This window comes from Diadema antillarum, unplaced genomic scaffold (assembly GCF_040938485.1).
Source record: "Diadema antillarum isolate AM-2024a unplaced genomic scaffold, OU_Dant_1.0 seq00002356_RagTag, whole genome shotgun sequence".
Taxonomy (NCBI): domain Eukaryota; kingdom Metazoa; phylum Echinodermata; class Echinoidea; order Diadematoida; family Diadematidae; genus Diadema; species Diadema antillarum.
The window spans coordinates 116572-131209 of NW_027272970.1; the positions used below are offsets into that span (position 1 = coordinate 116572).

The 14638-nt window shown below is 40.6% G+C and overlaps 1 protein-coding gene across 1 annotated transcript in view; it reads left to right on the top strand.

Annotated features, from left to right (window-relative positions):
• Positions 1 to 373: 373 nt before the first annotated feature.
• The window catches only part of LOC139714636 (mediator of RNA polymerase II transcription subunit 24-like), a 29041-nt gene continuing 14776 nt past the window's right edge, over positions 374 to 14638 (top strand). The window contains exons 1-13 of the mRNA XM_071626316.1: positions 374 to 540; positions 2138 to 2220; positions 3031 to 3149; positions 4376 to 4803; positions 5339 to 5434; positions 6030 to 6147; positions 7289 to 7460; positions 7914 to 8027; positions 8802 to 9019; positions 10072 to 10171; positions 11187 to 11317; positions 12550 to 12670; positions 13599 to 13762. Coding sequence (XP_071482417.1) covers positions 402 to 540; positions 2138 to 2220; positions 3031 to 3149; positions 4376 to 4803; positions 5339 to 5434; positions 6030 to 6147; positions 7289 to 7460; positions 7914 to 8027; positions 8802 to 9019; positions 10072 to 10171; positions 11187 to 11317; positions 12550 to 12670; positions 13599 to 13762 — 2003 coding nt within the window. The 5' untranslated portion in view covers positions 374 to 401. The remainder of the gene's footprint in view (positions 541 to 2137; positions 2221 to 3030; positions 3150 to 4375; positions 4804 to 5338; positions 5435 to 6029; positions 6148 to 7288; positions 7461 to 7913; positions 8028 to 8801; positions 9020 to 10071; positions 10172 to 11186; positions 11318 to 12549; positions 12671 to 13598; positions 13763 to 14638) is intronic.

A 14638-nucleotide genomic window follows, 5' to 3' on the forward strand; every position in this document is an offset into this window, starting at 1 on the left:
CTTTCTCTCCACAATAATAGACCCATCCCAGTTAAAAGTACTGCATAGTAATTTTATAGTAAGGTACCTTGGGACTATCCTTTAGTCAAGGAAAGACCGCGGAACACTTTTTGATAAGTTGACCCAGAATGTTTCAAGCGATCAAGTTATGGATTACACCACTATAGGGTATATTTGCATCAATCTGTGACCAGTTCAGTTATAAATACTGTATCTAGAGAAAATATGTATGTGTACCTATATTTTACTTACCCAGGGTAACCATCAAAACATGTATTTACATGCAAATTTGGGTGCAATGGTAACTTGAGGATAGACCAATTCCATTGCATCCAGCCAAGAATGTAAAATCACGTCTCACATACAGGCCTGGTGCTCTCTAGGACCCAGCACTCTCCACGATGGAGGAAGGGAGGCTAGCCGCCGTCCAGGCTCTACTGCTGAAGGCCTGGCGAGAGAGATGGGCGGACTTCCAGTGGAGTACCAAGCTCAAGCAGTACCTCGTTCCCAGCTCCCCTGCGGAAGCCAACCAAATAGCCGGTCAGTTCTGCAAAAATCCGCACTATTAAAGTAAAGGACAATGTAGACCTCGCAGCTGACTTTGATATCCACAAAACAGATTTATGGACCCAGAGGGGTGTCAAAGAGAGAGGGTAGTGAGGAAGAAGAAAATAAGATATGGAGACTGTAGAGAAAATACTTGATTAGAGTCAAATGCTTGCGCTAATATCTCTGGAGATGGCTATTGCAATGAGCTTAGAGTTTAAAAAGCCATACACTTACACCTGTGATTCATTATGGGTCAGATATAACTTTTATTTCCTACCTTACCATCTATGATGAAAGGCTGTGCTTCTTTGGTGTTCATACACATAAACCTCATTATTATGTGAATGTTATATACATGTAGTGGGGCAGATATGTGAAAAAGATGCTCACATCCGGCGGAAAGTATGAAATTTTGCATATACGGGTATTTTGGGGCGCTGATTTCAAAAATTGCCGGATCCAAGAGATCTGGCCACGGGGTCGGCCGCCATTTTTAATTCCAATATGGCCGCCGTCAAAGATCCCTATCTTCAGTTCTGAATGACATAAACCATTGGAATTTGATACATAAATGCATTGTGATATGATGACTTCAATACCAGACTTATTAAAGTGTCTGACAAGCTGCAAGGCAGCCAATTTGAATTTTTATACACATGTGTACATAGTTGCCATGTTGGAGTGTTGAAAATCTCTATCTCAGGTTTGTAAATTAGGCTACCTGATTGAGCGCGCGTTTGTAACTGATTGAGTGCGCGCTGCTTTATTTACATTGTGACGTCAGTGAAAGGTGCATTATGCTTCCTTTTTGCTGCACTTTTTGACATGCTCGTGAATGTTAGTTGTGGTGTTTGTCTTCGTAGCCACATTTGAATTCAAAATAGCAGGCATTGCTTTTGTCAGACACATCACATTAGTTAATACTTTGACTCAGTATATTAAAATACTTGTTTACACCTAATTTCAGCGTCACTCACCACTTAGAAATCGAGATAGGGATTTTGAATATTTCGTCGAGACGGCCATATTGGAATTCAAAATGGCGGCCATTCGATGTTTGTCAGACACTTCAAATCAATCTGTCATCAAATTCAACGTATGTCAAAACACTCATGTGTACCAAATTTTGGTGCCACAGGTCATTCAGAACTGAAGACAGGGATCTTTAAATTTGTTTTGTGATGGCGGCCATATTGGAATTCAAAATGGCGGCCAACCCCGTGGTCAGATCTCTTGGATCCAGCAATATTTGAGATCAGCACCCCAAAATACCCCTATATGCAAAATTTCATACTTTCCGCCGGATGTGAGCATCTCAACCAAATTTTGTTAGATATCTGCCCTACTAATATGTTTTCTAAGAATTGGAACTGTTTAACTAAGCTGAAAAGTTCAGCACAGTGTTCGTTCTCCTTTGTGAATCAGAGTACTTTCAAGAAGGAAAGGAAAAGTTGTGAGCATTCATTATAGTCATATGGTCAGTTCTGGTTGTAAATGGGATGTTAACTCTTTTACTGATGATGAAATTGTATCACAGTAAAGTCTTGTATGAGAGAACTGATTGATGGAATTTCTTCTTCGTCTGCAGAGATGCTGCTGACCCAGACTTTTGTGGGACCATCACCCAGCGGTCTTATCCTGTCCTACCTGAGGCATGCCATCATGTCAGATGTAGGTATCTCATATTCTCACAAACGAATGAATGAATGAATGAATGAATGAATGAATGAATGAATGAACAAAGGATGAATGAATGAATGATGAATGAATATTAAAATGAATACATAGCACCTACATAGTGTGCATAAAAAGATTTTGCAAACACCATGTTGAAGTGTGTAGGTTCAGTGCACCATCTTTTGCACAACGAGAGTCAATATTCATTTTGTGGGGTTTTCTCCTATCCTCCATGAGTGCTATCATTTTATTTTGTATTCATAGATTGGTTGCACTGATTATGAACCCTGATTATATTTCTGTATTACATACATACCTGTGTAAATATCCTGTGTGATGGGCACATTTTGCAGGTTTGAAGGAAACTATCATAAATCTATTATATGCGTGTGTACCATCTCAATGCACAGTATTCCTGCTGCAGTCCATGATTATGAAGACTTACACACTTATATACACCAGGAGCTGATCCAGGAATTATGTTAAGGAGGGCGCAACAAATACTTCTGGTGCCACTTCTGGGTTTCATTTCATTTTTTCCTTTTATTTCTTTTGTTTTTTACGAAAAATAAAGCGGGGGGGGGGGGGGGGCGCACCCGGTGCGCAGCCCTCTTGATCCGCCACTGTACACACACATTCACACTATTCCATCACATTTCAGATATTTGCTAGATATATGCATATGGATTGATAGATAAGGACATAGAAACTGATTGATGGATTGGTAGATATATTTTAGAGTAGATAATAGTAGGTGGATACAATAATTAGAAATAAAATGTTCATAACTTTTCTAACCTTCAGGTTGTTTCCCTGACCGGTGTTTTGAGGGCCATGACAAAGTACACCAATGTGGCCGTCACTCGACCGTTCTGTATGCGCAGCTTGCTGGAAATCTTCATGACCTGCATGAACAAATTTGGGTATGTACTGCTGCATGCATCAAGAGGTCACATATGATGAAGAAGGAATGTGTTAAACTATTGCATTTGTTTCGGTGGTATTCTCTGCAACATTTCTTTTTCTGTAGAGAAGTTTTGTTTATGCTAGCACTACCAATCAGGGGTCGCACTTAACTTTTTTTTTGACTAGCCAGGCGGACTACTTAGAATCAATTTTGACACTGAAGCAATATTTTGGCTAGCCAGACGGACTAGTAACTTCAGAATTTTATGATTTTTAGCTAGTCCGATGTGATTTTGGGTGGCCAATGGCCAGCGGACCATCGCCAATTTTGAACCCTGCCAATGGTACTTCAAGCCAAGTCCTATACCCCACCCTCTAGTAGGAAGGAAATTTGCTTTCTCTAGCTTTATGCTGATGTATAGAGAGCATTTTAAAGCCTGCTCTACTAAACTATCTGAATACAGTCTGAAAATGAATTTCCTCAACTACTTTTCTATATGCAGTCATTAAATACTCTCATAGATTTTTTTGTTGTGTGTGTACTAGAAGACTCCTGTTGATATGATGACCTTTGAACTTCAGAATCGCTGTCTGAGCCCAATGAGCTTTGTGGATAGACCTAAGGTGCTGATCAGCAGGAGTATACCACCCTCCTCCCTCAGAAGTTTTTATTTTACACACTGAAACTGATCCAATTCTTTGTGAAAAAAATAAGACAAAGCAAGCAAAGTAAGAGAGCTGGAGTAGATGCTTCCATAGCAGACAGTACATGTATGTGCTTGTTCTGCTATTCACAGTCAATTTAGATTTAGATTATAATTACAGTGCATTCCTGTTTGGATGAACACATATATAATGAAGTTTTTGTTACAACAAAGTAAAAACTCAGGTTCTAAAAGCATTACCTGTATATCTTTACATAATTTTTCCGCTTGTAACAAAATATTGATATAACAAAATAAAACTGCCAGTCCTGAGGACTTTGTTATAATGGGTATCGCCTGTACTTTATTTCCTTCAAGAACAATCCCTGTCCTGGCATAAAGAGAGATAAGAAGATTGATATTATAATGCATTTTCATGTTAGACATTAACCCGTTGAGGACGGGCTGATTTTGCAACAACACGCATTTCCCATAGACACCTGCCCGAGTATACTTGGGACTCGTCCTCAACAGATTAAAGGGAAGAGGAAAATCCCAAGCCATCACTCTGGCTCTGTTTGAACCCCCCTATACCCCAGCATCCGGAGCTCCTTGGAGGAGAGTCTGCAGCTGAGTGTGGCTCTGGTAGAGGTGATACTGTGGCTCCTGAACTCCGTCCGCAAGTCTCTGGAGCATGTGCAGTCGGAGGGACGGGACGTCATCAGCACCCACCGGAACGTGGACATCATCTCCGACCTGCTGCGCAGCATGTGTAACCGCGACAACCTGAAGCTGCTCATCTACATAGGCAGGCTGGAGGACGAGGCGGAGTGCGCGGCCAAGCAGGAGGGCGAGGCGGCCCCGCCCGCGGGAGCGGGAACGGGAGCGGGGGCAGGAACAGGAGCAAGTGGAGGAGGAGGAGGAGGAGGAGTTGGAAGTGTTGCAGGAAGCAGTGCAGGAGCTAGTGGTGGTGTTAGTGGTGGTGGAGGAGGAGGTGGAGGGTCTACACCAGGCCCTGGAGCTGGAGGTACAGCGGGAGGAACTGGAACAGGAGGAGCGGGAGTAGGGGGAGGAGGAGGAGGAGGAGGAGGAGGAGGAGGAGGAGGAGGAACTGGAGCTGAACAGGAAAAAGAGCCCAAGCCAACTAGTAAATGCTGCATTTAACACTTAAACACATTTTGATCAGAAATGATCTCTCGCACTATATATAATTGTATATATGTGATTGCCCAGCTCACAACCCACAAAAAAGTCACAGATTAGGATTCTCAGTTATGGACCAAAATAGTCATTTGGGTTGAAAGACCTAATTTGCATGCCTCCACCCAGAAGTGTTGCTGGAGGGTCATGGGGCGAAAGGTCAAGGGTCAAAGGTCAAGTCCAAAGGCTCATATTCTACTATTCAGTGCTGAAACTACACTATTTCTCCATACCTTGAAAATTACTCAGGGCAGTATAAACTTAAAAGATTGAGTGGAGGGTAAATTATGCTTTCATGTGGAAATGTGCCTGTCATAGATGATGTATCTTATCGTCTGGTGGTTTCTGGCAATCCTTTTTAGGTCTCTGGACACAGATTGAGACGGCCATGACGGATCTGACGACCCTGTTGAACAGCGTGCCAACCCAGCAGCCAGTGCCAATGCAGCGGGGACAAGGTGTGTGTTGGTTTTGTTTCTTTCATAAGAAAAAATTATTGTATTGGTAGAGAAATTAGGAAACGAATTGATTTTTTTTTAATAGAATTGATGTAAAGTGAACAAGAAGCAAACCCTACGAAACTGAAGACGTGTTTGGCTAAACCATGTGAGAAAGAAAGTGGTATTTCACCTTTTCCTTGATCTTTGCTTTTAGTTTCTGTGTATTTTTCTGGCAAGAACACATTCTTTATCCTCTTTCTGAGATATGATGAGGCAAATATTTTTCTTGCCTTCCAGGAAACTTTGCAGAGAGCTCTTTAGATGTCTGATGAATAGGGATTTTCAATCGATTGATAAGAATTCATTTTACACTTTCTTTATATCATTCTGCTAACTGTGACATTGTAATTTGTCTGCAGAATTTCCGTCTAGAGAAGGTGGCACGTGAGCTCACCCAAAATGTAATAATTTGTCGCTTCTTTGAACAAATGATCTGATTTCCCTTCAAATTTTACTGAGTTGTACAGCAGTCATTCTACATTTGTTTAATTGGAATACGTCTGTTTGGAAACCTTGCCCTTGAATAGAAATTTGTTTGTCGACATCTTTGCAGGGAACCAACTGGAGCAGATACTGAACATGATCAGAGCTCCCCAGCACTCGGCCAAGAAGGACGGCAAGCAGGAGTCGCTGAGGGTGCGGCTGGAAAAAAATCTCGCAGACCTGGCCAGGTGAGATGGTTTCATTTTGATCGAGGAGAAACTTTGGCGTTTTGTGAAAGTTTCAAAAAAATTTCTTGAAGCTATGAAGTATCAAGAGAGTAATGGTTGTGAAGGGAAGCGTCTCTTCTTGGACCGTCATGAACTCCTGTTGATATGATGACCTTTGAACTTCAGAATCGCTGTCTGAGCCGTATGAGCTTTGTGGATAGACCTAAGGTGCTGATCGGCAGGAGTTTGAACAGATGCAACCAGATAAGAGTGCTGTAGGGTGTCAGTCCCTCATGGGACACTCCTACTTTCATTCGGTAGAAGATGGTGGTACCACGCTTCATTCTTTCCCATATAGGCTTAAGGTCTTCATGCTTGCATACCGGGATGTACATTGTGTGCATGCTCTTAATGTCTATCATTTCTGAAAAACCTAATCCTGTGATCATCAACAACAAACAAAAAATGTGTGTGCATACCGTAATGCATCTTTAGAAGGCTAGGTCAACTGAGCGGTGTTTAATCATTGACAGTCAGTGAAATCTACAAAATCACCAGATTTTCTGTAAGCTTTATGCTGCATTACGAAAGGGTCAAAGCTTTTAAGACTGCACCATTTGGACTTGATTTCAACATGCTGACCACATATCCACATCTTGAAGGTCATGTCCAACATGACAGGGGTTTAGGATGGGTTGGATGTTGAGTGAAAGCCTCCCAAATATTGTATGTGCAGTGAGTGACACTGAGCCTTGAGGCCAATGTGTGAACTTAGTTGTCACTGGTCTACTGTTGCTTTGGTTGTAGTACATCTTCTTTCTTTCTTTTTTCCCTAATCCTGCACCCTATAATCTCTTCATATCTCCTGAGTCAGTGAAACAGACGTAATATTAGAGATAGCAGGTTTCATTTAAACCCCTCCTACATCTTGATTTCGCAAGAAGGTTTTACAGGGACAAATTCAGCTTCTCTTAATCTGTCGAGGATGGGCTGATTTTGCTACAACATGCATTTCCCATAGACACTTGCCCAAGCATACTTGGGACTCGTCCTCAACAGGTTAATCCAATCCAATCGTATTCCATGAAAATGAGCTTGTTCAACATGCACATAGCAAAAGTCTCAGATCTGATTGTTGGTATTTTTGTCCTTGGTTGCCTAGGATACCGCTCCAGACGTTGCATCCCCGCCCGATGCACCGATGCGACAACACCCTGAGCCTGAAAGCTCTCTGCTGCAGCGTCAACATCATGACGTTCATGGAGGCCGCCCTCAACCTGACCAGCGACATTCAGCTCTTTGTGGACCAGCTGCTGCTCATGGAGAAACTGCAGGTGAGCAGGAAAACAAAAAGCTCAAAGCAGAAGGGCATGTCACATCCCCTCAACTTCTTGGGAGGGAGATATGAGGCATGGCTATAGCTGAGATCATAAACATTCGTCCACACAAATCCAAAGTAATTGTGCATATATGTTGATTAGAAATGCGTGGATTTACTATTGAAACATAGTATGCTTTTCAATTGCTTTGCACTCTGTTTTAATGCAATATTCAAGTTGAAGTTATTTGTTTCCTTGTAAGTACTTTGACAAATCCTTCAGAATGAAACATTCTATATTTTTTACTCCCACCTTGGTAATCATCCATGTTAGAGTGGCCTTCCCTCTTCCCCACCCCCCAACATTTCATACATACAAAAGTATGTGTGTGTTTGTGTGCTTTGTACACATTGTGCTTATTTGCCCGTTGCTTTCACAGTGTGACGTTTGAACTTTTATTTTTTCCAGAATCTGCCACGCAGTGCAGTTTACCGAGAGCTCTTCCATGCCAGCTTCCTGGGGCTTGTGGAGGACAGTGACCCCTCAGAGGAGATCAAGTGGATCGCATTCACCTTCTTGAAGGTAATGAGGATGGAAGAGGTGTGCAGGCAGGTAGAGATTAGAGAAATTGTCATGTCCACAGGGCCGTCCTCTTGGTCCATGTATCAAGTGAGAGAGCAGGTGAATGAGATTTGCCAGGGCCTATGAGGACAACTGTCGAGTTGTTCATGTGCAATGACACTCCATCATCAAGTTGACCCTCATTATAAAATGAATAAGACTGTTGAGTTTGAAACGGATGTCATGAGTTTGAGTCCTACCAACCTTACGTCCGTGGACAAGACGTTTTTACCCATCATTTCTGTCTCGACCCAGGTGTATAAATGGGTAATTCATAAACGGATAATTCATAAATGGTCAATTTATACACCTGGGTCGAGAGGGACTTTTTTTTTCATCAAGAATGAAAATATAGTAAAATTTTTACAGAGTCCAAAGAGAGACTAGGGAAATAATAATGACAGTGAGAACACACATTGTTATCACTTTAAGACAGCTTTGGTGATAGACTTCTCCAAACCTCATATTGTGGACTCCCACGGGGAGACATTCAATATGAGCTCCCTCGTGGAGACATTGTATTTCATAACAATGTTAATAATAATGTTTGATTTGTTTAAGATTCATTATGGTCTGATTTGATGTCAGCATTGTTTGGGACAAATTATTCAAATAGGGTCCCATTTCTTCTTTTTTTTTCAACACTGTAACAACAACCACATATTGTCTGTTTCTTATTTGGGTAGTATGTGTAGAAATTCGCTCATTTGTTTTTTTTTCCCCCTGCGATACCAGCTCCCCCAGATCGTGCATCGGCTCCAGATGAGCATGAGCGAGGATCCCGGGGCGGGCAAGGCCCTAGTGGAAGGGCTCCACCACCTGCTCCGCTTCCACGTGCTGCTGGACCTGGTGGACACGCGGCAGCGCTGCGACGCCATCGAGCAGCTCCTGACCCAGCTGCAGACGAGCGGCGTTCTCAGCAGCACGGAGGTGAAGGATGTGATGACAGCCAGGTATTGTCAGCAATCATGGGGGAAAAATATTTTAAAGGAGAATGAAACTCAGATATATCTTATGTAGATTAATGGCATGCAACAATTAGTAGAACATATTAGTGAAAGTTAAAGGAAAATCAGACAATCTCTTGAAAAGTTACTTGCATGAATATTTAAGATTTTGATACTGCCATTGCTGGATGAGAAGACTAAAACATTTTGTGATGTCACACATGGACTATGATATAAAGAAGAAACTAGAAAAGCACTCTGAGAGCGCAGACCTCCGCCAAGCATGCAGCTCATTTCCACCACTGATCTTGTTCTTCTATTATTTCCACCCATACATACTGCATTGTGTGCAGAGTCGCCCGAATCCCAATATAGAAGCCTTTGTTACGTCATAAACCCTCAGCTGCACGGCGCGCCTCGCCCTAACAGAAACTAGAGCACGCACTTTAGTGCGCGCATGCAAACCTCAAATGCGCGCAGCTTGAACTCGCAAGTTCATTGACCCTACCTGCTAAAATATCAAAAATCCTTCATAAATTCCCCCAAAATTCTCGGATCACTACCAAAAGATAATCGTTTGGTACTTGTGTTATTCTCAACCTTTCCTGCAAGTTTCATCCCAATTCGTTAACTACTTTTTGAGTTATTTTGCGCACGGACAAACGAACGAACGAACGAACGAACGAACGAACGAACAAACAAACAAACCAACAGTAACGAAAACATAACCTCCCCCCTTAGCGGAGGTAATAAAGAAAATTTCACATATATTCAATTTTCTAGCATAATGATAGAGCATGTGACATTACCATACCTCTTTCATTGTTAGCTGGAGTTTGTTTGTTTCCCTTCAGCCTTAGACCCAACTCCCTTCTTCTCCTGATGATTTGTATATAAAGGCTGGTATCTGAGACTAGTCACCTTTAAAAAAAAAAACTCTGTAGTCATACCCACTGCTAGAATGATCATAAATGCGTTTCCATATTGCAGACAGAATATCCCGTACACCAGCTTGTTTGCTCTTGTGATCTGCAGTACCCTTTTATGTGTGTTTGCAGAGCAAATACGACCAAACTCACAAGACCGACTGAGTCACAGCAGCCTGTATCCCTGGTTGTCATGGTAACCCGAGCAGAGTCACTAATCAAATTCATCAAGGTAAGACATTTGCCCGTAAATACATCCAGAGTCATTTATTTAAATGCCCTTAATTGTTTGATCAGCATTTATCCAGAGATGTTTGAATTCTTGATTAAACGCTTGTAGCAGTGCATGTTAACTGAAAGGAGAAAAAGAAAATCTATGATAAATGGTACTGTGATATTAGTCATGAATTCGAGTTAAGGGATTATTCTAAGTTTAGAACCATTAATAATGGTAGGATGTCTATGCTTGTAAGTACTATGATTGATGGCCTATACCAGGCTAGTTGTGCATATTTGTGCCGAGAAATACCTCATGAAGAAGGAAAAAAAATACACATTGTTTTAGTCATCATTATCAGTATGGCTGTTTCTTATTATATTCCCCTGCCCATGTACTGGAATATACTTTAGATTTAGTGAGTGTTTTGCCTCGGCGGCATCACATTTATGTGAGCAATACTGGCCACATTGTTTGACGGATTTTCTTCAAATTTGGTATGGAGGTATATCATTTAAAAAACCTTCTGCCCCGTAGCTTTTGGTATCCAATCTTTTATACACAAAAAGGTTAATTTGTGAGGGTTGGCTTGTGCGTGTTGTACTAGCCACATTTCTTGAAGAAGTTTGTTCATATTTTGTACAAATGTTTATCATAGTCGAACCAGGGGCCAGTTTCACAGAACTTGTCATCAGTGACAACTGCCACATTTCTATGACATATTTGCTCTCAGCCAATCAGATGCAAGGATTTCAGTAGCTTGTCACATCTCATGACAACGTGTCACTGATGACAAGTTTTATGAAACAGGCCCCAGGTTTTACTGTACAATGCAAGAGATTTTGCAACAACCAGGGGGATATACAATTTCTGTTGAGTGACAAGGGATGTTTTTTCCCCCTCCAGAGCTGATACTACAGGTAATGATTGTCTTGTGGTTCTCTTATTGATGATGTTTTTGCTACAACTGCTAATTTTTGTTATTGCTGTATCTTGTTCCTTATTGTTGCTTTCCCCTTGCTGCTTACAGGGAGATGTGAAGAATCAGGACGACATGCTTGGGTTGCTTGGCCACATGAAGGCCGGCAAGAGCTTTGACTACATGGTCGGGGCGGCGGCAGCCAGCAACAAGCTGCGGAAATTCTCCGCCAAACTCATCAAGTGAGTTCTCAACCTGCCTCTAAGGCAAGAGAATACGTGCAGGCGATAGAGCCAGGAATTCACTCACCAGTAGAAGGCTGTGAGGTGGCTCAGTCAGCAGTGCTGCCTGCCATGCATTCGTTTAAAGGACAAGTTCACCTTCATAGACATGTGGGTTGAGTGAATGCAGCAACAATAGTAGAGCACATCAGTGAGAGTTTGAGAAAAATCAGACAATCCGTTCAGAAGTTATGAATTTTTGAAGTTTCTGCTCATCATGGCTGGATGAGAAGACTACTATACCTTGTGATGTCACATGTGTACAGCGATATAAAGAAAGAATAAAGAAAATTCAACATATTTTCACTTTTCTCGCATATCAAAAGAATACTTGACTTCTCTCTTTCAGAAGGCAGGGGGAATAATATTACCCTTAACATATGTCAGTAACAAGTCAAAGAAATGTGTACTTTATTTAAGAAGTAAAGTTTTGTGAAATTCTTTTTTTTTGTTTTCTTTATATCGTTGTACACATGTGACATCATACACTGTAGTAGTCTTCTCATCCAGCAGTGACTGCGCATTTATTTTAAGAATTCATAACTTTTGAATGGATTGTCCAATTTTCCCCAAACTTTCACTGATGTGTTATATACTAATATTATTGCATTCACTCAATCCACATGTATATGAAGGTGGACTTGTCCTTTAATGGTTTGGGTTCGACTCCCTGTGAGTCTTACTGAGCAGCGTTGTGTGTCATCGTGCCATCTCGTGGATTAAAGAGAGCAACACTTTGTACTATAGATGGGACATAAGATAGACATCCCTTATGTCAGAAAAGTGAGGCTTTCTTTGTGGACAAAGCTTCGTCACAGTCAGCGCCAAGACGAATAATTTGAGGTATTGCAGTCACACCATATTGCCACCTTAGACTCTGAAAGGGTCACAAGTTTTGTAACATTGCTCCAAATTTCTCAAAGTTTGGTGTCTGATCTCGATTGAGTGATTTCATACTCAAATTTACATACTCTCGGTGAGGTCATAAAATCATCCTTTGTGATTTCATTCACCAGCATTGAAAAGTTTCCACTGTTTGTACCATAAAAAAAAAGTGTTTCATGTGTGACAAAAAAAAAGAGAGAAGATCTTTAGATTTGCATTTGCTTTCATTGGAGTCAGAAATATTCAATATTCAACTACAAAGAAATTCTGTGTTTCATTTGTGTGTTTGTTTTTATTTTTCTCGACAGGATAAACGAGATCGCTAAGCAGTCCAGTGGAGAGACGGCCAAAGCCTCTCACGTTCGAGCTGTGATCTTTGACCTCACCTTTCTCATGCTGTGTCGCATCGCACAGCTCTATGGGGCAGAGGTGAGCCCATTGTTGCATTTCACAGTGCAAAAATGAACATTTTTTCGCATGAGCAATTTTTTGTGGTCAAGAATACTAGTGTGCAAGAATACTAAAGAAGGTGTACTTCTGGTCAGAGTTCTTTTTTAGGTAAATACTAAAGTCCTCTCTCAGTTATATGAGAGTTGTTAGGCTGGTATCATATACTGTGTATGCCGAATATTTCGCGAGGATTTTAATTTCGCGAATTTTGCGAGTCGGGTGCTTTTTGCGACATTAAAGACACGCAAAAAATTGACTGTAATCTAGATATTAATGTGATGTATTGGTATGCACATTTCTTCATTCAGTTCAATACTCCACGATCGTGAATTTAACCACTTGCGAAATCGTCGGGAAGTCCCGATTCGAGAAAATTTAGACTCGCTAATTATAATATATGGCGTATGTTTATTGTCTACAAAATGATAGTTTGCTTTAATCATTCAAAAAGGATATTCATTCTGGTAAAACGATTTAGCATTTATGATGTAATGATACAATGATAATGATTTATTTAATGTATATCACATTTTCCATAAATGTTCAAATATGCTTTACAATGAAATAACTCATGGAGCAAGTGAATTTTTGGATGCTTTTGGAAGACGTTGAGGGAGTTGTGGTTGTAGAAAGTATGAGGTATTGAGTCCAAAATTTGAATTGATTAAACCAGACAAAAAAAAAAAATTATTATGCACACAAAAGAATTCAAACCAATTATCTTCTGTTAATGCAATTTGTTATGGCCTTTAATGAGATGCAGACAGCAAAAATCAAATCAAAGTATATCAGAATCAAAATCAAAATCAAAATCATAATCATAATCATAATCATAATCATAATCATAATCATAATCATAATCATACAAAGTCTAGAGCAATATGGATGCCCCTTGCCCCTCCCACAGATGGTGGTGTCCAGTACGGGGGAGTCCTTCTTTGAGACCTGGGTCCAGCACTGTATGCCAGACGAGACGGGGACCAAGCCACAGAGCGGAATGCAGGCTGCTGACCCCAACAAGATTGACATGCTCCTCAACCAATACCACACCGGCATGGAGTTCAAGACTACGTGAGCGTACAAATTGGTGTTCCTTTATACCTTACCCAATGTTCCTTGGCCCTATTTTATGAAGAGTTAAAATTGATTATATAGTTGATTTCAACTGTAAGTCTATGGCAGCTTGTTTGGTAAGGAAATTTAAAATCGATTCTATCTTTTGATAAAAAGGGGCCCTGATGTCATAGGAACGTTTCTCCTTGATGACCTTTTCAGGAAAGAAGAAGCAGTACCAGCCCTTTTTTTTTTTTTTTTTTTTTGTATTTGGTACTTTGTTTGTTTGTTTGTTTGTTTGTTTGTTGATATTTGTTTGGTTTTTTTTACCAAAGATACAGCAGAGTCTCATGGAAAATACTGTTTTTCCCCCAAAGTATATGTATGGATTGCATTAGTGCAGCAATATGAGCAGAACACATCAGTGGAGTTTGAAGAAAATCAGACAGTCCGTTCAAAAGTTACGAATTTTTGAGGTTTCTGTGCAGGATATCATGGGATGAAAAAAAAAAAACTGCAATAGGTCATGACGTCACACATGGACAATGATATCATAAAGAAAGTATAAAGAGAATTCCACAAAATTTTTAATGAAAATTGCACATTCCTCTCTGTACACAGACATATATTAAGGGTAACAAAATTCCCGTTTTCTGAAAGAGGTACATCTAAGTCAGGTTCTTTCTCATTATGCTAAAATAATGAACCATGTTGAAATGTCTTAATTTTTTCTTTATAGCACTTTCCATACCTGATATCACAAATGATTGTAGTCTTCTCATTCAGCATTGGCAGCACTGACATTTGACAAACTCATGATTTTTTAGAGCAATGCCCAATTTTTCTCAAACTTCACCTGTATGTTCTATCAATATTAAGCACTGCATTCACTCA